The 26,707-nt window shown below is 41.3% G+C and overlaps 1 protein-coding gene across 4 annotated transcripts in view; it reads right to left on the bottom strand.

Annotated features, from left to right (window-relative positions):
- SBF2 (SET binding factor 2) overlaps positions 1–26,707 on the bottom strand; it is a 472,123-nt gene that overhangs the window by 362,266 nt on the left and 83,150 nt on the right. For all 4 annotated transcript variants that reach the window (XM_056115864.1, XM_056115865.1, XM_056115866.1 and 1 more), the window contains exon 2: positions 7,394–7,479. In XM_056115864.1, coding sequence (XP_055971839.1) covers positions 7,394–7,479 — 86 coding nt within the window. The remainder of the gene's footprint in view (positions 1–7,393; positions 7,480–26,707) is intronic.

The following is a 26,707-nucleotide window of genomic DNA, read 5'->3' as shown; positions in this document are numbered from 1 at the left end:
GCACCCTCATGGTGCTTAAGGGGACACACCTGGCAGTGCAGAGCCAGCACTCAGTCTCAAGTTCTGACACAGGCCAGGCATCAAAAGCAGTTAAGAAAGTACTTTTTGGTTCCTTGCAAGGGAAGCACCCTGATGCTCTGGCCTCACACTGATTAATCTTGAGGAGCTGAACTGGTAAAGTAAGTGAACTGAAGTATATGTCCTTTAAAAACATGTTTTGTGTGTTTCTGTCCAAACTATTCACCCGGATCAGATCAGAGATCAGAGAAACAACATTCTGTTTACTAGAATCGTATTGCGTGCTTCTATAGTATTTTGGAACTCACAGAAATGTACAGATGATAAATATATGTACTATGCAGATTTTTTTGTTGTTGTTGATTTGGTTTGGTTTTATTTTGTAGTACTGGTTAGGAAGTTTCCAGAACACCCTGGTTTCCCTCTTCCCTGACTCTCTCTCTGCAGCCAATTTTGACTTACCTTTGTTGACAGACCCACAGTCGTCTCACTGGAAAGTATGAAAAGAACAATGAAAGGAGATTTTAAGGACATTTTATTCCTTTTCATACATAACAGTCCTCCCATTGCTGATCGATTTCCTTGAGCGGGCCCAGTAACGTCTCCATTGTGAGACCTGTTGTTACTGTGCCTGGCATATCGAATACGTCATGGGTAGTTTGCCAGGCTTTGCAGTGCGGGCGAAATACTCTCCGTAGCTTGCTGGGCTCTCCGAAGGGGGGGAGAAATTGAACCCGGCTTGGCCTGGTCGGCGGCTTGCAAGGCAAATGCCCTGCTGCTGTGCTATCACTCCGGTCAAAAGAAATGCTGTATGACAAACTAATTTCTTCAGACTGTGGTAGGGACAGCATTTTGAGGACTGGTTCTCAGGCACAGTGTTCATTAAAAGTCTAAGTCATTTCTTTAAATGCTGAATTAATATTCTCTTCATTATTATTTTCAGTTTTCCTGTTTACTGCAATATAACTGGACTTTAGGTGATGACATAATATAACACAGGAAGAATCTGCTATGTCTGTATCCCAAAACCTATAATTGGGCTGGAGCTATCTAGTGTAGTGGGTAGGGCATTTGCCTTGCACACAACTGACCCGGGTTCGATTCCCAGCAACCCATGTGGTTCCCTGAGCACCGCCAGGAGTAATTCCTGACTGCAAAGCCAAAAGTAACCCCTGCACATTGCCGAGTGTGACCATCCCACCAAAAAAAAGCTAAAACCTATAATCTAGACCCAATTAGAAAAAAGATATACAACTATTTTCAAAGTTTTTAAGCTTGCCTTGTGAAAACTAATGATTTAAATCCAGTAGCAGAAACATTTAAATAAATTCAATTCTCTGGTATAAATAAATGCCTAGGAAACATGGGGCAATCTATAATAGAAACTGTGATGGCAGAGGTCCTACCTTTGTCACGGAGATCTTACCATGTGTTGGTGAAATTTACAGTGGACCTAACAGACTTTAAAAATGTAAAGAACCTTATTTACAATTTTTAAAAAATAGTGACCAAGTTTTAATGGGCAAAGAGAAATCTTGCAAAGTATCATTTTTAAAAATTGTGTCTGTGTTTATAGGACAGGTCGGCAGGGACTCCATGGTGGTGAGAATCCAACTTGTATCAAGCCAAGTGATTTAACCTCATGTGCTATCTTTCCTGCCTCATGTGGTCATTTTTGTCTTTTCTTTGTTTGGGGGCCACACACGGGCTGGAGCGAAAGCACAGTGGTAGGGCGTTTGCCTTGCACGCTGCCAACATGGGCAACCTGAGTTCGATTCCTCTGCCCCTCTCGGAGAGCCCGGCAAGCTACCGAGAGTATCTCGCCCACACGGCAGAGTCTGGCAAGCTACCCGTGATGTATTTGATATGCCAAACACAGTAACAACCAAATCTCCAATTGAGACATTACTGGGCCCGCTCGAGCAAATCGATGAACAACGGGAGGACAGTGACAGTGACAGGGGGCCACACTAGCAGTGGTTAGAGTTTACTCCTGGCTTTGCATCAGGGATTACTCCTGGCGGTGCTTGTGAGACCATATGTCGTGCTGCGTGTAGAACTCGGTTTGGCCTCATGCAGGGCAAATTACCTGACCCCTGTACTATTACCCCAGCCCCTTTGTGCTTTGGAAATCAGTTTTCCACATGTGAGCAAATAAAGGCCAGCAATCACAACTCCCAAACCAAACAAAACGGTAAAAACAACAGAAGAAACAAGCCAGGTGGAAAACCCATAGAGAGTATACACATCCAGGCTTGCTATGGACTAGCACAAGGAGTGATCTTTGCCCACACACCCTGCTTATGGGTCACACCCAGTGTGGCTGGGGTTGGGGTGAGAGGGTGGGGGTCACCCTGGCATCGCCAGGGATCAAACCCAGAGCTCCATCACACTCCGCAAGTGCTTCAGCTCTTTGACCTATTTTCCCTCACAAGAGCACCATCTCACAAGTCCCACATAAGACCCCAGAACCAAAAGCATCCCCCCTTACAGGTACCAAAGGGTGGAAAACTCAGAACCCAACAGGCAGCATCACTGGTCTGTTGGAAGTTCCTTGAAGCCAGACTCCTCGGGGGTCTTGGTTCTCCTCCCACCTAAGAGCCAAGAACCACCTGGCACCCCCCAAACGATGGAAACCTCGGAACCAGGCACCAACTGGCTGTTGGGAGTTCCTTTGGCTGACTTTGGCTCTCCACCAGAACCTCGCAGTCATCCTGGAAGGCACAGACCTGGGATGAGGCAGCACCAGCGCTTATTGAGCCGCGTGGCCAGGACACAGACCACCCACCACACAGGACAACTTGGATTGATGTGTCAGGGGCAGGGCAGGGAATCAGGGCAAGCAGAGCCGGGCAAGGCCGGCACACACGGGCCCTGGCCCCTCCCCCTTTCCCCGCCAATTATGCCCTGTCCACCACACCTCTCCCTGCCCATTGTGCCCTGTCCACCACACCTCACTGCAGGCCACGCCCACACGAGGTGCCTAGGAGACCCAGGGGCCTCCTGGACTTCATTTGGCCTGTAGCCGAGCTTCAGGCCAGAGGTCAAAAATGCCTCGTAGCAGTTCGCTGTATGAGGTGCGGTCCCAGGGCAGCACAGCGCTGCCCAGGAAGAGGCAGTGGCGCGACCCGAAGCGGGTGGAGGCCCTGCAACGCCGCCTGATCTTTTCCTGGTTCATCGTCTCCTTCAGTATGGTGGGCATCGTGCTACTGCTGGCCACCATGCGCGTCCCGGAGGACAACTGGGACAAGCTAATCTACCTGGTCGTGGGCGGCTACTTCCTGAATCTTATCTGGTGGACCAGCTGGTTTCGGTGGACCTTCGAGCCGGGGTCCGGCGATATCGAGGCCAACGCTGACGGGGCTGCCGTGACCACCGCTGAGGCCCGGGCTTCCAGCTCCCCGGACCCGGCCACCCACATTTCTTTCGACGTCTAGGACCACGCAACCCCCATTGGCCACTTGCTGGCCTCCGTGCAGGGTAGCAGGCGCGTCCCCAAAACCGCAAAGGGCAGCTTCTCCAGCCTGAGCCAGGCGTTCTCCTCCACCTCGCCTGGCAGCAGGGGGGCGGGCTGGATCTCTCGGCTCCGCCTGCAGAGCCGGGCCGTGGGATCCTGGATGGCCAAGCATCTGCAGTCGCACGGGAGCAGGATGGCTGTCCAGCCGCTGGTCCGGGCCCCGCAGGCCACTCAGAAGTCAGTGCCCAGTCTCCGACGCGCCCCTGTGGGCCCATGCCTGGTGTCCAGCCACGCACTGCCTCGCCCGCAGCCGTCCCCCGCCATCTGGTCGAGCATGCCCACACTGCCTATGGCTGGCTGCCCTCCTTGCCTCTTGCCAGTGCACTGCCACTCCTCACTCCGGCTGCCCCAGCTGTTCACCGGTCAATCGCTGCAGGCTGCCCTGAGATGCCCGCCAGGAGTGCCCGTCCAGGGCCACCCTCCTGCTGCCCAGAGTCCAGCACTGGCCTGGCCTGGCGGACCCCGTCCACTACGGCTCCCTTCTCTGCAGCCTCGCCCTGAGACCACCGTGCCGGAGCCACATCCATCCCTGCGCCCGACCGCTGGGAACCACTCGGACGCCCCTGTCCTCCACACCAGCTCCAGCGAGGGCACCACGGTGCGCAAGATCTTGGTGCAGCCCCAGATGCCCGGCCAAGTCCAGCAGCCCCAAGGGCCGGAATCTCCAGGTGCCAACGCTCGGGAGCCAAGAGATTTGCACCTCTGTCCCATAGATTGTTGACGAGAGTCCTTAATTCAAGGCACAGCGGGCCCGCAGCACCTCACCCGGGGGACACAGATAGAGGCCCGCGTCAGACCAGGTGCCTGCTAGACCCCTGCCCAGCAAGAGGTCTCCATTGAATCCCAGGTGTCTGAGAAAAATAATGTCGTTCCTATACAGATGCTGGGAATCTCCATGAATGGGACTTTTAAAATTAAGATCAGTTTTCACATGGAGATGTGCATTAAAGTTTGTTTGCTATGAAAAAAAAAGAGTACTTTTTATTCTTAGTGAAGCTGAACAATCATTAGCCAGGATGATAAAAATTAACATTTTCAATATCAGTTTTATCCAAATAGATATTTCTGATTCATGCTAACAAAAGGATAATTATTCTTCTGGAGAGGTGCCATGAAATGCCCACCCAACATCACCAACAACCATGTGAGTAGTAATAGTAAAAAGTCAACCAGTCACCTAAAGTTACTTGGCACTAACTTTGTGAAAGATGTTGTTCTAAGCAATTTTAAATTTTTTCCTACTTTTTATTTTTGTAACAACTTTATAAAAATTAAGATTGCCCTCCCATTTGACCCAGCAATACCACTCCTGGGAGTATATCCCAGAGAGGCAAAAATGTATAGTCGAAGTGACATCTGCACTTATTTGTTCATTGCAGCACTCTTTACAATAGCCAGAAACTGGAAGAAACCTGAATGTCCAAGAACAGATGACTGGTTAAAGAAACTTTGGTACATCTACACAATGGAGTACTATGTAGCTCTTAGAAAAGATGAAGTCATGAAATTTACATACAAGTGGTACAACATGGAAAGTATCATGCTAAGCGAAATGAGTCAGAAAGAGAGGGATAGACATAGAAAGATTGCATTCATCTGGGGGATATAAAGTAACAAAATATGAGATTAATACCCAAGAATAGCCGAGATCAGCACCAGGAGGATTACTACATAGCTTAGTGGCCAGTCGGGCATTCTAGAGGAAAGGGCAGCTCAGACAGAGAAGGGAACACCAAATAAAGGGTGCTTGGAGGACCCTCCCAGGAGGGGAGATGCATGTCGAAAGTGGACTATGGACTGAACATGTTTGCCACTCAATGCCTCTTTTGCAGACCACAACACCCAAAAGGAGAGAGAGAACACAGGGGATTGCCCTGCCACAGAGGCAGGGGGGGATGGGGGCATGGGGGTGGGGGGGATATTATCCATGGTGGTGGAAAATGGGCACTGGTGGAGGGATGGGTATCTGATCATTGTATAATCAAACCCAAGCACAAAAAAATTGTAAATCTACAACTGTACCTCATGGTGTTTCACTAATAAAAAAAAAAAATTAACATTGCCATTATCTTCATCTTACAGATGGGGATTCTGTTTCACAAAGAAGCAATGGCTTGTTCAATTCACACCTTATAGGTACTAGAGCGATTTCTCGGTGGACTGCACTCATGCTTTGCATACAGGAGGCCCCCACAGTCAATCCCCTGCACCACATGGCACCAGGAGCAATGCTGGGAAGACACCTCCAAACGGAGAAGCCCCAGAGCGCCACAAGGTTTGATTCCAAGAACAAAGCCGAAAGTCATACTGGATTTTAGGCTTGTTTTTTGAACTGGGATTTCAACCCAGGCAATCTCCAGAGCTTATTATACCCTTTACTATCACATTATATGAATATTTACTCAAGAACTGTTCTGAAGAAAATTATTATTACTATGTATATGTAGACAGACATACACAAAATCTAACTAAATACACACACTCCAGTATGTTTGAAAACCAAACTTTATAGTCATACTGCAAAACACAATTGTAATCATCTTTCTTATTCCTGTTTTTAGCATCAAGCATCCACCACCATAGGCAATGTCCTAGATATCGTAATTTACTATCAACTGTAAGCTGCTGTAAAATGGCTGACAAAAATAAAGCAACTGAATTGCACAATTACAAAGCAAGCTGCAAACCCTAGAGCTAGAAATAAAGAACTCAGATTTGTGATTTCAAAATTAAACTTAAATCATGATTAATTACCATGAAATCAACCTAGGGTTTTTGCCTGCATTTTTTGTTTAATTTTTACTGCAACAACCACCTGGGGATTCTTGGGGGGGAAATACTAAGAATATGTCCTTAGTGAAACTTTATCACTAAAGTTATTATGCTTTCATTAGTTATTATATTAATATCAGGTGCAAAGGCATACCTGACTGTACACTACACCCTAGCAATACTAGGGCCATATGATACAGGACTGAAACTGGAACTGGAAGTCCAACACACAAAGCACTCTAGCCCTCTAAGCCAACTTTCTGGGCATCGGCTAAGATTTTGATTAAAGAATCACTGGTGGTTCTTTAGAGCGATAGTACAGTGCCTTGCACGGGGCCAACCCAAGTTCAATCCCCGGCATCCCATATGGTCCCCCAAGCACCACCAGGAGAAATTCCTGAGCGCAGAGCCAGGAGTAACCCCTAAGCATGGCTGGGTGTGATCCAAAAAGAAAAAGAAAAAAAATTCACTAACAGTTTTTCATCTGTCATCCAGAAATAAAAAAATCACCAATTTCATCTTTAATATGAGATGTTTAAGTGGAAAAAAAGACCCCCAACAAGCATTAAAAAATCATTAAAGATTAAAGTTGTGATCTAGGGGACAGGTGAGAATTATTCTAGAAACATGTTCGTTAAATCACCAAATTGTTAAGAGAAATATAGTCTTAAATGTAACATTTAAAAAGTATTATAGGGGCCAGAGCAACAGTACAGCAGGTAGGGCACTTGCTTTTGCATGCAGTCACCCAGGTTTGATCCCCTACATCCCATATGGTCTCCCAGTCCCTGTCAGGAGTGATCCCTCAGCACAGAGCCAGGAATGAGTCCTGAGCAACACCAGGTGTGGCCCAAAAAGCAAAACAAAATTTAAAATTATCATTATAGGCACTGGAGTAGCTCAAGGTGCTAGTACGCATACTTGCCCAGGGCTCAGGTTAATCCCCAACATTGCATGATCCCCCAAGCACCACCTGAAGCAACTCCCAGACACAGAGCCAGGAATAGCCTCTGAGCATGATTGGCTGAGACTCCAAAATAAAACAAAATTATTCTTATGAAAGTACAAAAAATGGTTTCAACTTACCAATTCAATTCCCTGTGGGAAAGGTGTATCATCCCAGTCCTTCTGTGGAAATCTCTGGATTATTTTTCCCAGACCAGCTCCTGTTCCTATCAATAAAAATTAAACTAATGAGATAAATGGGACTAAAAAGTAAATCTATCATTCATTGTATTAATATTTACTTATAAATAAGAGTTTATATTTTCAATTTTAAACTACCATATAAACATAATACCAAAGTGGCAGGCAATGTCTGTCATGAAGACTCTTAAAACAGTGGCACAGGGAAAACTAAGAAAGACAGACAAGGACAGTGACATCTATATTTTCTTTCACAATATGGGAGCAACTGCCTTTTCTCCCAATAAGAAAAGTAATACTTTAGTTACCTCAAACTGAAATTTAAGAATTGTTCTATGACTAATTTTAAGTGATAAATGAAATGGCATTATGAGTACTACACTTTGGTTCTAGGTTATAAAGCACTGTTATGAGTAAAATAAATATTTGTAGAGTGATCAAGAAATTTGATCATTGACTAGGCCAGGTCTTCTCCACAGCAACACTGCTGGCATTTACTGTAGGCCTCATGATGCAAAGAGGGGGACTGCACACTACAGTATGTTTGTCCATTCTCAGCCTCAACCCACAGATGCTAGGAGTAACTCACAACCATTAACAAGCTCTTAACAGTAGCTCCAAAATTTGCCAAACAATCCTAAAAGTGATCCATTTCACTGTTGCTATAAAGATATTCTGTAACATTAATAAATAGATCACCTAAAAGTGATCAAGGATATCCGAGAGAGGCTTCCAGGTCCCCTGAGCACAGTTGGGAAACTCCTTCTAAAATTATATACTTTTTAAAAAGGGGAGGTGATAGAACGGGAATCCAGTAGGATAGTACTTGCCTTGCATTCTGTGATACCTCTAAGCACAGTCAGGAGTGATCCCTGAGCAGAGGGCCAGGAGTAAGCCCTGAGAACTGCTGGGCATGGCCCAAAACCAAAATAAGTAAATAAATAAAAGTATATGCTAACCTCAAAGTGATTTGTCACGGGCACTCATTTTTCAAAATGTACCTAATGCCTCAGCACTCTGACATCCTACATAGAACTATTACTACACACTGAAGATACATAAATGAAAAACATAGAACCCCTGTCCTCAATGAATCCATAATCTATTAGATTAGACCAACAAAGGGACAATTTCAGAATGTCATGGTAAATACAATGGCAACCTAACCTAGAAGAGCAGCAAAGACTACAAGCATCTATTATACAAAATTCCAGGCATCTAGTTCACACTAAGTTTAATGTTTGTTTTAACATATCAATAAATATTGATATAAACTGTTGTAACTGTACACCTATCTTTTAAAACCTGAATAGGTGTCTATTATTTGCCATATATTTAATTGGGATTCCCTACATTTTGCATTCAGTTCTGAAAGTCAGGCAATGAATTTTAGGTTCAGAACATATATCATATTAATTTTAATAGTAAAACAATATTGATTTTAATAAAAAATATTAACTGAAAAAGTTTTAAATGCATAAGAATCATAGAGAAATCATAATCACACATATGAAAATAACTATAAACATTTCACATTATATACTTAATCACTTGTTTTTATGTCATGTTTTTATGTCCATGTATTTTTTCTATAGAACTGAGATAATACTAATTAAATATATATATACATAAATATATATATATATATATATATATATACAGGGACTGGAGTGATAGTACAGCGGGTAGGGCATTTGCCTTGCACGCGGTTGACCCGGGTTCAATTCCCAGTATCCCATATGGTCCCCCAAGCAGCGCCAGGAGTAATTCCTGAGTGCAAAGCCAGAAGTAACTCCTGTGCATCGCTGAGTGTGACCCAAAAAGCAAAATAAAATAAAAATAAAAAATATATAGTCAACTACTGTATCAATAAATATAAAATTTTAAAGACTCACACAAAGCCACAACCTTTTTATATCCTGTGGTATAAGAATGAGACTGACGAGTTACTCACTACATCCTTACCAACAACTGCTATTTTTGGCAGTGGCAGTGTTCGGTGGTGGCAGCTGTTAGTTGTGGTACTCCTCCAGAGACATGTCTGAGCTATATCCCCCATCCCCACACTGTTACTTAAAATTCTTATTTAATTACTGCCAATTTCAGATAGAAAGTTTCCTCTTTAGCAGGAATGGAATTTTCAAACGTTCTCCAGAAAAAATACATGACTGATTTCATAATAAGTAGTATAACAATGACATGACATCTTAATTTGAAGTGGTGATACAACATATAGAAATATACCCAGAAATATGACCATGATGAAGGAATTAGTAATCAAATATTGTGCCCCTGGGCTCAATCATGACTAATTTTGTAACTTTGTAATTTATGATTATTCAGTAAATTATGGGCTGGAGTGATAACACAACGGAAGGGCATTTTCCTTGCATGCAGCCGGCCCGGCAGACCTGGGTTCAATTCCTCTGCCCCTCTCAGAGAGCCCGGCAAGCTACTGAGAGTATCTCGCCCACACAACAAAGCCTGGCAAGCTACCCGTGATGTATTCAATATGCCAAACACAGTAACAACAAGTCTCACTATGGAGTTGCTACTGGACCCGCTGGAGCAAATCGATGAACAACGGGAGGACAGTGCTACAGTGCAGTGCTTCAGTAAATTATACATAAAAAATTATAAGAACTATGACCATGAGTGATAAGACTTTCAATTATATTATGCTACCTGAATGTATAAATTATGTGAGGTAAAGGTAAAGGTAAAGGCCCTTCCGTTGATCGTGGATTTGCTCAAGCGGGCCCAGTAACGTCTCCATTGGAGACTTTGTTGTTACTGTGTCTGGCATATAGAATACTCTCAGTAGCTTGCCGGGCTCTCCGAGAGGGGCGGAGGAATCGAACTCGGGTCGGCCATGTTGGCCTCGTGTAAGGCGAACGCCCTACCCGCTGTGCTAGAAAGGGGCAAAATTGAAATGACAAAAACTTTTTTCGCCCACTCCTCTCTGGAAAGAAAGATGGTGGCCGCACCGGAGCCTTGTGGACAGCAGGTTTGAGCTGCGGGTGGGGGCGGCAGGGACCTCATGGGAAGGGGGGCGTTCTGGGCCGTCCTTCACGCCCGACCGAGGTCACCAGCTGCCCCCCACGAGCGGCTCTCCGGCACGGCCACGACTCCAGAGCACAGAAACCAATCTCTTAACTATCTAACTTTTAATAGAAATACTTCCAGGGTTAATAAGTAAAATAGCAGAAATCCAGAACCGCACAGCCGCAATAGCAGCTGCACGACATCATTTTATTCTTAAACCCAGCTGTAGAAAGCAAATCATTTCACAGCACCATTTCAGCATGTCTGATTGGGGGGGTGGGGGGGTCGTAAACTCTAAACAATAATGGTGCATCTTCTATCGAAACAATGTATCTAGTCAAAGTAGATAGAGTATTAACTAGAACTCATCTGCTTCACAGGAATTGGGAGGGGTGGGAGGTGGGGTTCTAATGGGGTTCCAGGTTAAAAATAAGTATTAGTAAAGGGAAATGTGTTTGATATTTACATGACTGAGACCTAAACCCGAAAGCTCTGTAACTTTTCCCACAGTGATTCAATAAAGAAATAAATTATAAAAAATAAAAATAAAAAAAATTTTTTAAAAAACTTTTTCAATATAAATAAAATGAAAGCTGCAACATATATAGATTCCCAAGTACCAAGTATGTTCCATAAGGCAGCTGACAACTTTTGAGAAATTTATGGAAGTACTGTAGTAAAAAAGAACATTTCCTAATTCATGTTTCTTAATTTTAAAGTATTGTTTCTGAATGTTTAAACTTATTTCCCAAGAACATACATTTTACCTGATAACCATTTTTTTAATCAAGTCACCATGAGATAGAGCATTACAAAGCTGTTCATGATTGGGTTTCACTCATATTCCAACACCCATAGCTCCACCAGAATAATTTCCTAGGAACAGTGTCCCCAGTCTGATTCTTAAAGTATTAGCTTGCTAACATACACTGAGCGGATAGCCCATCACACTGAGGACCAGAGTCAAGCAGGTTATCTCAATCAGAGCAGCCCTGAAAGCACCTTGCACTTGTAATGCAGGTGAAATGGGGCCATGGGTGGAGAAGGGGAGACTCCTCAGCAAAAGGGGGATCACTGTCTATAAGAAGAGGTACAGGGCAGAAAAATAAGTTCTGATTATTCACTGATTGGAAAAAATTAAACTGTTAAATAGAAGGGGTAAATACTATACAGAGCATTCAGGTGTTTCTTCCCAGCCGCTGTTCTTTCTCCTCTTATAAAATCACAACCAAATGGAGTTAACATTTAAAAAGAGGGAGACCGTTGGCAGAACCCTAGCATGTTTGGAAATTACTCTTTGAGCAAAGTAAATACTCTAGTCTAGAAGATAGCCAAAGTGCCCAAAACAATTTCAGGAAGGGTGAAGAAATACTGGCGTGGTCAGCCACACTTTTCCCTCCTTATGTTTGGCAACCAAATTTCCCCTGGGTCTTGGTAGGGTTGTTAGCTACCCTGCCCAACCAAAAGAATCAGCAAGCAGCGTAGAATGAACCAAGCATCCATCATTCCTATTGCAAATGTCCTGGAGGAGTCAAACAGTATTCTCCGGGGTTGCTAACTATGCTAGAGGTGTGGAGTCACCAGTGGCCATGTGGGAGTGGAAGTTCAAAAGTACCAAAGGTGAAAAAATGTAATACTAGTAAAAGAGGATGCTTGGTCATTTTCTGACTGTATCAGCTGACAAAAACTGCTTGAATATGTTCTGTGTATTTAGCTATATAAAGAGATGTACAATATATAATGTGTGGCTTTAATAAGTGGCAGTTTGAGAAACTATTCTAATACATAATTAAGCAAATATTTTTACATAATATGTTTTATCTAAACAAGGAAAGCATAGGTTATCTGCACTAGACTTGCTTTATGTTGCCCACCTACCCAAATCCCCTTATATTAAAAAATGACACATGGCAGCAGTCACGCTGAAAAAACATCACATTCTACCACTCCTCCCATTAGCCAGGGACTCCTGTGTGCAAAGCATATATATCAGCTCTTGAATGAACTCCCCATCCCTTCTCTACTAAATATAAGTGAAATACCCAACACATACTAAGAAACTAATTCCAGAAACATGTCCACTGTCCACTCTATTCAACACTCTTTGTAAGCCTTCCTCACAGCAATCAGACAAGAAAAATATATCAAACTGGAAATAAAGAAGCCAAATTATCGCTTTCTGCAAATAACTATACCATACACTAAAAACTCCATGAGAAAAAAATCTAGAAATAATAAATCAAAATAAGGTGGCAGTTCACAAAATACACAAAAATCTATGGCATTCCCATAAACATATAATTAGCAATAAGAAAAACAAATTTAAAAGTTTAGCCCCTTCAAAATAGTGACCAAAACATCAAATACCTAGAAATCAACTTTTAAAAGGACATGAACGGTTTAAACAGTGAAAAGTATACATCACTGCTAAGAGAAACAGATGACACCAGGAACAAAAAACACTGTCCTCCCGTTGTTCATCGATTTGCTCGAGCGGGCCCAGTAACGTCTCCATTGTGAGACTTCTTGTTACTGTGTTTGGCATATTGAATACTCTCGGTAGCTTGCCAGGCTTTCTGAGAGGGGCAGAGGAATCGAACCCGGCTCGGCCAGGCTGGCTGCGTGCAAGGCAAACACCCTACCGCTGTGCTACACCAGGAAATGGAAAGATATTCTCTGTTCATGAACTGGAAGAATAAACATTATTAAAACAAATGTCCAACCCAAAGCACTATCCAATTTCAATGCAATATTTATTAAAACTAAAATGATTTTTTCAAAGACATGGAACAAACTAATAAATTTGTGTGGAATCATAAAACTCCCCAAATGCCCAAAACAATCCTAATGCGGGGGGGTTGGGGGGTGTACATGGGAGGCAACTGCACTTCTCTTTGAACTATGCAACAAAGCTACAATATCAAAACTTCACAGGACTTCAACAGACCTGTAGACCAACATAAGAGAACTGAGAATCCTGAGTTAAGCCCCCACATCTGTGGGCAGCTAATCTATGACAAAGGAGCTAAATATATATGAAGTGAAGCAAAGAAAAATCTCTTTAACGAATAATGTTGGGAAAACTGGATAGCCACATGTTGGTGGAGTTGTGGTGAGAAAAGAACTTTTATGCACTGTTGGTGGGAGTGGTGTCTGATTCAGCCTCTACAGGTTCAGCCTCTATGGAAATCTATCCAAAAAATCAGAATAGGACTACCATATAATCCAGCAATACCACTTCTTGGCATCTATTCCCAGAACACAAAAACATTAACGTTAATTCAAAAAGATACATGAACTCCTATGCTCATCATCACATTCAGTACATCACATTCAGGCCAACATATGGAAACAACCCAAATTCCCAACAACAGATGAATGAATCAAGACATTGTGATATATATACACAATGGGATTCTATGCAGCTCTAAGAAAGGATAGATCCATGCAATTTGCAGTAAAACGAATGAAACCAGAGGGTATCACACTGACTGAAGTCAGAAAGGCTGGAGCGATAGCACAGCGGGTAGGGTGTTTGCCCTACACGCAGCCGACCTGGTCTGCCCAGGTTCAATTCTTCCGCCCTTCTAGGAGAGCCCAGAAAGCTACCGAGAGTATCTTACCCACACAGCAAAGCTTGACAAGCTACCCATGACGTATTCGATATGCCAAACACAATAACAACAAGTCTCATAATGGAGACTTACTGGGCCCACTCGAGCAAATCTATGAACAACGGGAAGACAGTTCAGTGTAGTGCAGAAGTCAGAAAGAAAGTGATACAGATACCAAATGATCTCTCTCATACATAGTATATAAAGATACACAGAAAAGAAGCAACAAAGACTCAAAGGCAACATAACAGGAGAACTGATTCACACAAATGAGATGGAGGTAGAGGTGTTGTTGAATGGTTGGGGCTATGAGGTCCTTGGAAGGGGAGGTAGCTGCATTAGTGATGGGTGGATATGGTGTTGGAATTATATGAATAAAAATCTGAGAAACTATAAACAGTTTTGTAAACACAGAACATTAATCAATAAAAATTTTAATAACACCTGCCTAATGACTACCCAGTGATTCTATAATGTGAGAATCATTGCTATTTGTGATTGCTTCTTGTTAATTATATTATCATTGTTATACCTAATGCTAATGAAGAAATCTAAATAGGGCCGGAGAGATAACATAGAAGGCAGGATGTTTGTCTTGCACATGGCCCACCCAAGTGTAATCCCCAGCATCCCCCAGGGTCCTCTGAGCATTTCCAGGAGTGATTCCAGAATGTAGAGCCAGAAGTACTGCCTAAGCATCATTGGTTGTGGGGTAAAAAGGGAAGGAGGGAGGGAGGGAGGGAGGGAGGAAGGAAGGAAGGAAGGAAGGAAGGAAGGAAGGAAGGAAGGAAGGAAGGAAGGAAGACACACTTTTTTTTCTAAAACAATTAGGAAAAATTAAATAGGAAAAATAAAAACTACCTAAGATTTTTTAAAAAAGAAGAAACTAATGCCAGCCTGAAGGGCAGTCTTTAGAGATCTTTATTACCCTGAATTTGGATATCTTTATTTACCCTGAACTGAGGAATACTTCTATTAATTTCTTGATTGTAAACAAGATATCCTCTTCAGCATTGTAGCACTGCCCTCCCGCTGAGCGGGCCCAGTAACACTGTGAGACTTGTTACTGTGTTTGGCATATCGTTTCGTCAGGGGTAGCTTGCCAGGCTTTGCCATGTGGGCGATATACTCTCGATATACCGGGCTCTCCAAGAGGGGCGGAGGAATCAAACCCGGGTCCGCCAGGTGGACCGCGTGCAAGGCAAATGCCCTACCTGCTGTGCTATCACTCCAGCCCCTTCAAATATGTAAAAAGCAAAAATCTGAGAGAAGATAAAGTGATAACAAAAATATAGTAGAAAAATGGATTCTTTGTGTCAACAAAGAACTATTTAACTGATACAAAAGGACAGGATAGAGAGCCCAGAAACAAAACTTCACAAATAAGATCAAATGATTTTTAATAAGGGTGCCAAGTCAACCTAGTGTGGAAAGGTTAAGTCTTTTCAATAAATGGTGAGAGGAAAGCTGAATATTGAAAAGACAAGAAAAGTAGAACTCTTACCTTACACATTTACAAGAGTTAACTCAAAATAGATTAAAGACCTAAGTCTAAGACCTTAAACTATAAAATTATTAGGGGAAAAAATCAAGAGAAAACATCTTAACACTGAGCTTTGGAATGATTTCCTGAATTAGGCCAAAAGCACAGGCAACAAAGAGCAAAATCACACGAATGGAAATGTGTCAAACCTGAAAACTCACTTTGCACAGCAAAGTAAACAATACAGTAAAATGCAATCTGAGAAGAGGTGAAAATATACACAAACCATCTATCTAATAATAAGTTCCTATCAGAATATCTAAAAAGCTCCGATAACTCAAAATAATAACAAACCAATTAAAACCAAGTGAACAGCTTAACTAGTCTTTTCTGCAAAAAAAATATAAAGGCCTTGAAACATAAGAGAAGTTCCAGCAATACAAATCATTAGAGAAATATGCATCAAAACCACAATGAAGTAAAAACTCATATGAGGAATAGTGCTTCCACATGAATATCAGAAAAGCAATAAGGATTAGTAATGATGAAGTAAAATTAGAAAACTTGCATACTAGGTGGCACATGTAAAACGGGGCAACCATTACAGAGGATGAAAAATAGTATGAAAGTTCCTTGAAAACTTAAAACCAGAATTACTATATAATGCTGTATAATGCTGTAATCCAACTTCTGGCTATATATTCAAAACAAATTTCAAAGTAATTCTTAGCATACACTTGTTCACTGCGGAATTATTCTCAATAGCCAAGAGCTAGAAGAAATGTAAAAATCCATTAAAGGATAAGGAAAATATTATATATATATATATAGTAATATACTCAGTCAAAAATGACTGCTATATGCTACAAAACTGACTAGCTTTGATGACGACATAGAAATGGAATCAGAAAGACAAATACTAATAGGGCAGAGTGGTAGTACAATAGGAAGGGTGTTTGCCCTGACAAGGCTAATCCAGGGTCCATCCCCTGCATCCCATCTGATTCCCTAAGTACCTCCAGGCCAGCTGCTGAGTGCTGAGCCAAGAATGAGCCTGAGCCATCAACAGGTGTGGCACTCAAAACAAAAGACAAATACTGTAAAATTCACATATACAAGAAATGTAAAGTAATAAAGCTCATAGAAACAAAATATGATAACACCCAAGAGTTATAAAGGAAAAGGAGGAGAAAGGAGAGCTGCTGTTCAATTGGGTATAGCACTTCAGAATTACCAGATGAACAGTTGTAGATTTCTGTTGGAAAATAGTATGAAATATATATACACACACTTTGGAAATATGCATCAGTATCCAAAAATAAAGGTGGTAGAAAACCCTCAATAAAATTTCAGTAATTGTTTAATTTGATAAAATAGAAAGCATTTGTTTAAAACAAACAAACAAAATAGTGAGTTCCTCCAGAAGATATTTTTAAATCAACAACAGTGGCACAAGTTCTGATTCAAAAATGATTTTCCCTAATGAAGTCATAATTTCCAAAGAGAACAATTTCCACAGGAAAATGTGATCAGAATGCACTAGATACACATGATCTACCTTACAGAAGGGTAGCAATCCTTCCATTCCATTCCAAACAATCTGCTGAGAGCAGCAACACTGTGCCACACACCTGTTCTAGCCTTCACTGATAAGAACACTTCAGGGGAATAGGCTGAAGCAGAACAATGCTTGATGTCAGAAATGCTGACATTTCAGGAATGTAGGTAATAACGGACTTGAACATTTGTAGAGGGCAGAAACTCATCAACAAAAATTTAATTTACCTGCTTAACAGCAAAATTAAGAGAATTTTGAATAGAATTAAGAATATTCAATTTGCAGGTTTCAAGCTTCCCATCCTTAATTTTAAAAATCTCTTTTTAGTCAATGATTAATTTTTAGTGTTGTTTTCTTACCCACCAGAAAATGTGTTACACTGCCAAAATAGTTGATAAGAAAAACTAAGCCTCACCAAAATAGGTAGATCTACTTATGCTAGTAGTATAGATTAATTTTCAAAGGATAAGGAAAATACAAACTGTTCATTTTCTGAAATGAAAGCATGCAGGAAATCATTCCACAAAAGGCTTTCATATTTGATCCATTCAGCATTTAATCAAAGAAGTCTGTTTATTTCAACTAAAGCAAGACTTTTTGTGGTTATTCAAAAATTTACGAAAGAATGTAATATGATTTTATTTTCCAGTATAATTTCCTATTATTTAAAAGATTTATTTGGAACACACAATTTTTTTTCAGAGTTAAACTTAGCAAAAAGCCCATGGGCATTTACAGAAGTAAAAAAGAATGCATTTTAAAACTGCACAGAATACAGAAGAAAGGTATTGCATTATAAATAAGTCAATAACAGATATGTAAATTTAGTCTCTACTGAACTCATAAATACATAAATTTAATTATTTTGAAATGTCAAGACTGAAAAAAGAACAGTACAAACTGAAATTAAACCTAAATAAATGTAATTTAACATTTGAAGCGATAGCACAGCGGGTAGGGCGTTCGCCTTACAAGCGGCCAACATGGCCGACCCGAGTTCGATTCCTCCACCCCTCTCGGAGAGCCCGGCAAGCTACCGAGAGTATTCGATATGCCAGACACAGTAACAACAAAGTCTCCAATGGAGACGTTACTGGGCCCGCTCGAGCAAATCGACGATCAACGGGAGGGCCTTTAACATTTGAATATAGCATGCATTTCTTACTGAATAAAATGACTTCTGCAGCAGCAGTGAAGAAAGAATTGTGAGCCGTTTGTAATGTCATGGAAATGATGCAGCTGTGTATCAGTAATCTTAAAAAGAAAGTTTTACCAGGGACTGGAGTGGTAATACAGAGGGTAAGGCACTTATCTGGTCCCCCAATCCTATCCAAGTGATCCCTGAGTACAGAGGCAGGAATAATTCCAGAGCACTGCCAGGTGTGTCCCCAGAACCAAGAAAAAAAAAAACCAAAAGTCATAACAAGTCATTATCTCCAATACCTACTGACTGTGCCCTCACTCTAAGCATCATTCACAAACACCCTAATAGTTCAAGCTTGGATTCTCATTCTCCTAGAGAGCATCAGCAGCACCAACTCCCCACTTCCTGTTTCTCTTCACTTCCAATCTGTCCAAGATCCTGACGTTTGAAAATAAGATGGGTATGTTTAAAGTTCTTCATACCAGGGAGTACCAAATAAAGGGTGTTGGGAAGATCCACCCAGGATGGGAGATGCATGCTGAAAGTAGACTATAGACCGAACATGATTGCCACTCAATTCCTCTTTTGCAAACCACAGCATCCAAAAGGAGAGAGAGAACAAAAGGGAGTGCCCTGCCACAGAGGCAGGGTGGGATGGGGGGATAGGGGGTGGGAGGGATACTGGGATTAGTGGTGGTGAAGAATGGGCACTGGTGGAGGGATGGGAACTCAGTCATTGTAGAACTGAAACCCAAGCACAAAAATTTGTAAGTCTACAACTGTACCTCATGGTGTTTCACTAAAAAAAATTTTAAAAAATGAAAAGTTCTTCATACCAACTCTCAAGATTAAAAATTCAACCCATCCAGGGACAGAGAGGACAAGGATTGTAAGTATTAAGGGGGTTGCCTTGGATGAAGCTGATACTGGTTTGAACCCAAGAATTACAGGATCCCCAGAGCACTGCCAGGAGCACACTTGAACAAAATTCCAGGATTAAGTCCCAGAGTATGACCCAAAACCAAAAACAAACAAAATCATCCCCTCAGGAATATACATACATCACAACCAAAGCATGAACACCTCCACTCCGCCCCACCCCCACCCACTAACAAGCAGTACAACCAGAATGTGCATCACAGCTATGAGTATAGCTCCCAAAAGTGATTGTAACTAAGTGTGCAAGCACTACACCAAGCATATTTGCAATCCAAGTCATCACAACAATAATGAAGAGAAGGAGAAAGGGGTAGGGGCTGGGAAGCAGTACACAAACCTGTAAGTAAGTAAACAAATCCAAACAAAATTATTCAGTGGTTTTTCTACTGGATACATTAACAAAACAGTACAAAATCAATGACTTTCAGAACCTCCTGCCTCATCCAAATGGAAGCAACATTTAAAGGACTAAATTTGCCCTTCTAAAAATGGGACATCTCTGTAAATGAATTTTTAATCTTGAGAGTTGCTCTGAGGAACGTTAACCATACCCATTTATTTTTCATACTGTCAGAATCTTGAACAGATTAGGAGTGAAGAGAAACAGGAAGCAGGAAGATGGTGCTGCTGATGCCCTCCTCTAGGAGAATGAGGATTCAAGCTTGAACTACTAGGGTGATTGTGAATGATGCTTATGATACGGCCACCCGTCAAAACTCACGGCTGCTTCTCCCGGAAGGGAGCATAAAATGAAGCCCCCATAACCATGCCACTGGACTCTGCGGCAGGCTGTTTTCCCTCGGGGTGCCCCAGAGGGGGGCGAGTGAGAGCCTTCCCCCCTGCCCAAGGGACCCAGCACTGGCAGCCAACCTCCACTACCCAACTGCAGCCACTCTCCAGGCCACTTTCCACATGCTCGGACTCAGCCTCACACATGAGTGAACATATTTCTGGACCAGCCACATGACACACCATAAGACACTTCCTACCCATTTTCCATAATTACAATTTCATATTTGATGGAGTTCAGACAATAGGCAACAAATCATAGAGGGAGGGGAAATATATATATATAAGACAAGTAAGGAGAGACTGCTAAAATCTCAGGGCTGGGATGAATGGAGACGTTACTGGCACCCACTCGAATAAATCGACGAACAATGGGATGACAGTGATACAGTGATACAGTGAAAAATGGGACAATATAGATATATGAAATGTTAGTCTTCAGACACTAATATTAGGCAGCAGAGGACAAAGAAGATTGAGAGACAGCGAGCAACATAAGTAAACCCAACTATTGCCTCAGTTCACTGCCAGGTGAGTTTCCAGGCTTCAGGACAGGAAGGGAAAATTCATATGGAGTTCAGCAATTTCCTTAACCTGAAAAGGCTTTAGGAGTCCAAGAGCCAAGGTTAGATTCATGGGGCACAGTTCCAAAAAGAAGAAAAGTCTAAGAAAAGGAAAGTCCAAACATCTGAGGGGTTTCTTGATTAAGATCCTTAAGGAAAAGTTCAAACATCTTCTGAGGGCCTTCTTGAGTCTTTGGATGACTACTGATTAGTATTTGAATGTGAGAAAAACAATTGAGGTGTGAAATAAAATATATTTAAGAGAACAGAAAGAACGATTAAAAGAGCTCACATGAGGCCAGAAAGAGCTTCTGTTCCTAAAAGACATAAAAGCAGGAAGAGGAGGAGGAAAAAACCTCCCATACTTCCCTGGGCCTCAGACAAGGAATTCAGACAGACACTGCCACAATAAATAAATAAAATAAAGGCCCTCCCATTGTTCGTCGATTTGCTCCAGCGGGCCCAGTAATGTCTCCATTGGAGACTTTGTTGTTACTGTGTTTGGCATATTGAATACGTCACGGGGAGGTTGCCAGGCTCTGCCGTGCGGGCGAGATACTCTAGGTAGCTTGCCGGGCTCTCTGAGAGGGGCGGAGGAATCGAACTTGGGTTGGCCATATTGGCTGCGTGCAAGGCAAATGCCCTACCACTGTGCTATCGCTCCAGCCCAGGAATTCAGACAGACACTGTCACAACAATGAGGAAAAATTAGCTCAAGACTATCTCTGGGTCCACCTCATAAAACTGGAAAAACAAGCCTTGAAAAGAGCAATTTATTTCTGAGTGATTTAATTTCACACCAAAAGAAAGTTCAAGAATACTTATAGGAACATTAAAATATCTAGCACTCATTATAATAAAAGAAAATATACAAAATACTGACAACCACTGAAAACCAGCTGGGCTTAAAAAAAATTCAGAAAAGTACAAGACACAATGACACAGGAAGAAAGCAATTAATATATATACAACAAAAGGACACAAGTAATAAAATAGACAAGGACACTCAAAATATACTGAATCTTTTTAGGAAAATAGGCAAAATACACTGAATATAATTAATGAATTAGACACTAGATAAGAAAGTTCAATGAACTAGAAGCTATAGCAACAGTAGTTCTCCAAAATGAGAAAACAACAGTCTTAAAAAAGTAAATAAAGCATCGATGAGTGTGCAACTTCTACAGACCTACTATATATGCATATAACAGGAGTTCTCAAAGGGGGAGGAGGCTGAAAAATATCTGTGTAATGGGCACTGTCCTGTCACTGTCCTGTCTTCCCATTGTTCATCGATGGATAATGGGCAACTTGATAAAAATTTATTTCTCCAAATTTGTTGAAAATATAATCCTAATTATCAAATCAAACCTCAAACTCCCCCCAAAAAAATGCTTTAAGGAGAAAATAACACCAAGAAACAGATATAAGAAAAATCTTTAAAACGCTAAAAGAAAAATCCAATTCACTATTTTAGGCCCTTGAATCTAAGATCACCCACATTACGTGACATCAGGCAACCCACAGACAGGTGGCAAGGGAATACACCCACTACCTCAGGCAGCACAAGAATTGATGGAATGACAAATAAACCAAGAACAAAATAATACTACAAAGGTTCTGAAAATTATTCCTCCATTAGAGCTACAGTTCATAAAATTATGCAATGATTCATATGCTAAATATAAACAGATGCCAAAATGGTCATTATTTATTTTTTTATTTATTTGGGATGGAGCGATAACACAGCGGGTACGGTGCTTGGCTTGCAAGCAGCCAACATGGCCAACCCAGGTTCGATTCCTCCGCCCCTCTCAGAGAGTCCACCAAGCTACTGAGAGTACCTCACCCGCACAGCAAAGCCTGGCAAGATACTCGTGACATATTCAATATGCCAAACACAGTAATAACAAAGTCTCATGATGGAGACGTTACTGGGCCCGCTCAAGAAAATCGATGAACAACGGGAAGACAGTGACAGTGACATTATTTATTTATTTTTTAATTTTATTGAATCACTGTGAAGTAGTTACAAGCTTTCATGTTTGGGTTACAATCACACAATGATCAGACACCCATTCCTCCATCAGAGCACATTCCCCACCACCAATATCCCCAGTATACCCCCCCTCCCACCCTCCCCCTGCCTCCATGGCAGACACTATGCCCCATACTCTCTCCACTTTGGGGCATTATGGTTTGCAATGCAGATACTGAGAGGTTATCAAGTTTGGTCCATTATCTACTTTCAGCACACATCTCCCATCCTGACCAGTTCCTCAAGGCATCATTTTCTTAGTGATCTCTTCTCTATTCCAGCTCCTTCTCCCCTTTGCTCATGAGGCAGGCTTCCAGCTATGGAGCAATCTAGCTGTCCCGTGTATCTACTATCCTTAGGTGTCAGCCTTATGTTATGTTGTTTTATACTCCACAAATGAGTGCAGTCCTTCTATGTCTGTCCCTCTCTTTCTGACTCATTTCACTTAGTATGATACTCTCCATGTCTACCCATTTATAAGCAAATTTCCTGACTTCATCTCTCCTGACAGCTGCATAGTATTCCATTGTGTAGATGTACCACAGAGACTGGCACACATTCAAAAGAACAACAGAGACTGGCACACATTCAAAAAAACAAAAGCAACCAGTGCTGGTGTGGATGTGGGGAAAAAGGGACACTCTTTCACTGTTGGTGGGAATGCCCACTAGTCCAGCCTTTCTGGAAAACAATATGGACCGTTCTTAAAAAACTAGAAATTGAGCTTCCATACGACCCCACAATACCACTTCTAGGAATATATCCCAAGGATGCAAAAAAGCACAGTAGAAATGACATCTGTACCTATATGTTCATTGCAGCACTGTTCACAATAGCCAAAATCTGGAAACAACATAAATGCCCTAGAACAGATGACTGGTTATTTAATTCTTTTAAATTACCTGTGATAGGATAGATACAGAATAGTCTCTCTATATGTGAAATTTAAAGAGTAAGGGAGCAGAAAATGGCCAAAGGCAATAGAACCAGAGAGTTGGTCCACAGAACCAAGTTGGGGATTAAAAGAAGAGGCTTTGGGGAGGGAAGTGGGTACAATTGTAGTGGGTATGGTATTGAAATGATGTATACATGACACTATCATTATAAAAAGGGCTGGAGCGATAGCTATTGTCTCTCAACATGTGATTAGTTGTCAACACTTCCAAACCTCTGCCCAGGGCAATATCTTTCATCCTCTGTTCTTGCTCCCACAAACTCTGAGATCACTTAAAACTGCTTTTTATTGAAGAGTGTTGCTTTGCCTAACTTGTAACCTACAGTTGCTGAATGGTGGCTGAGCAGGTAGGTGGGAAATTATCAGAACAAAACTCTTCTTTCAACATACAACTTATTTAGCATACAGCCATAGAGATAAGTCTTGTTTGAGGGCTTTTATTTTATTTTTTATTCCAATCTACGGAAAAAAACTAAGTTATCCCAGGGAAAGCTCAATGACATCAAAAATTAGTATTTTGGGTGAGCATGCGGGTTACCAAACTTAGCAATGTTCATGGTGTAGGGGATTTGAACCAAAGTTATAACTGCCAGAGCCTCAAGCAAGATAAGTGCTTTACCAGCCATACTATCTTTCCAGTGCCAATATTTTCTGATCTTAGGTATCAAACTAATAAGTACCACCTTCTCCTATGTTTTCTATTTCTCACAATATTAAAACTATCAAAATAAATCTATTATAAAAGGCCCTCCCGTTGATCATCAATTTGCTCGAGCGGGCCCAGTAACGTCTCCATTGGAGACTTTGTTGTTACTGTGTCTGGCATATCAAATACTCTCGGTAGCTTGCCAGGCTCTCCGAGAGGGGCGGAGGAATCGAACTCGGATCGGCCATGTTGGCCGTGTGTAAGGCGAACGCCCTACCCGCTGTGCTATCGCTCCAGCCCCTATTATAAAAAAAGTCAACAAAATAATTGTCACTGTCACTGTCTTCCCGTTGTTCAATTTGCTCGAGCGGACCCAGTAACATCGTGAGACTTGTTGTTACTGTGTTTGGCATACCGAATACGCCACAGGGAGCTTGCCAGGCTTTGCCATGCAGGCAAGATACTCTCGGTAGCTTGCCAGGCTCTCCGAGAGGGGCGGAGGAATCGAACTCCAGTTGGCCTGGTCAGCCACATGCAAGGCAAACACCCTACCTGCTGTGCTATCGCTCCAGCCCAACAAAATAATTACTAAGAAAAAAAGTATAAATACTTTCCCATATGAATATGTTGAAATTAATCTAATAAAAGTCTCATAAATATACACATACACCACCGAGTACTGTTTTGAAAATAACATTCATTGATAAACAGGAGATTGTAGACTTAACCCTAGCTCTATGTGGCAACCTAGAGCAAATCATCTACCTTCTTTAAACCTCAGTCCCCTGCCTTAAAAAGTAATTTTAGATCCCATTTGGACTTTGAAAATATGTTCATAGCAAATAACCACCCCAAAAAGAAAATAGTATGTAGCTTGCCGGGCTCTCCGAGAGGGGTGGAGGAATTGAACTCGGGTCAGCTGCATGCAAGGCAAAATGCCCTACCACTGTGCTATCACTCCACATATATATATATATATATATATATATATATATATATGTGCGTGCACATACACACTCACACACCACTAGAGGGCATGTACCCATGGTTGTCAATATTAAAAATAAACAAAACTCTCATTCAAATAGATTACCCTGCAAGAAAATCTAAACCATTTTAACTACATGAATTTAAACTAAGATTCAGTATCTTGACTAATGAAAAAATACCAAGTAACTGCCTAAAGATTGTTATTTTGTGTGATGAACAATAACCAACCACTTTCTAGACTGATTATAAGGCATCTTTAAACAAATTCAATAGCAAAAGACATAATTTTGTGCAATGCTGAGTAATCTCACACTGAAGAGAGAGAAGAAACAGAGTATAAAGAATGTAAGTAGAGAAAAAAGAGAAGGGAGGAGGAGAAAAGCAGCAGCTATTTGGGTTTTAGTTTTTTGGTTTGGTTTAAGTTAGTGTGGTTTGAGGGATTTTGATTGTTTTCTATTTCTGTTCTATCATAGTGCACCTATTACTCTGAAAGCAGTATAGCATTTTTGTGTGTGTGCGTGTGTATGCGCACGCATTTGTGCGCACTATGCCACAGAATAATTATCACCGAATTATAACATACCATAAAAATATTCCCACATTTCCCACAGTGATTCAATAAATATAAGAAGAAAAATAAATAAAATTATGAAAAAAAAATAAGGTGGAGTTCATGCCCAATTCAATCAGCTAATCAGTGGCTGAATAAATAGCAGTATTCCTACATTAAAAAAAAATCAAGGAAAGCACTGACCTCTAAGCTACATACCTAGCCTCAGAAACAATTTTTAAAACATTAATATGACATTGGTAGAGGGAAGTGAATACTGGTGGAGGGATAGGCACTCTGAAACTCAATTATGAATATCTTTGTAACTTGGTGATTCATGGTGATTCAATAAAAATTATTTTAAAAAACACTAATATGTTGGTAATGTCTGTTAAGGTATTAATCCTTTTTAAATTAAGTTTTAAGTTGAAAACTTAATTATGGGCAACAAATATCAAGCTTGGAGTGCATATTTTACATGTAGGAGCCTGGGGTTCAACCTGAAGCTCCACATGATCCCTGGGACACTACTGGAATTGACCCCACGCACTGAACCACTGTGGCCTAAAACCCCCCAAAAAGCCATAAGTCTACTCTGACTTGCTGTATTACTTTCATTGTCACTAAGGTTTTACTCTCACAAAAGATAAAACTGTTAAAAAATATTTAAATTTGAGGTAAGAATTTTAAAATAGAACATAATTCCCCTGGGGAGAAAATATATTAATTGATCAGTGTCTAAGGTCATCATGTTTATCTCTTAAACAACCAACTATTGTTGCACAGTGCAACCACAGATGACACATCCATTTCTTATTAAAACCATTCAACGTGTACCTGTTAATGGGTTCCCTAGTCCTAAGTCAATCTTTAAAAGAGAAAAAAAACTTCTAAACATTTTAAAGAATGTAACCTATACCTTGCAAACTATCCAATCGGT

This window comes from Sorex fumeus, unplaced genomic scaffold (assembly GCF_029834395.1).
Source record: "Sorex fumeus unplaced genomic scaffold, SorFum_2.1 ptg000030l, whole genome shotgun sequence".
Lineage (NCBI taxonomy): Eukaryota > Metazoa > Chordata > Mammalia > Eulipotyphla > Soricidae > Sorex > Sorex fumeus.
This window is presented reverse-complemented; position numbering and strand designations above follow the sequence as displayed.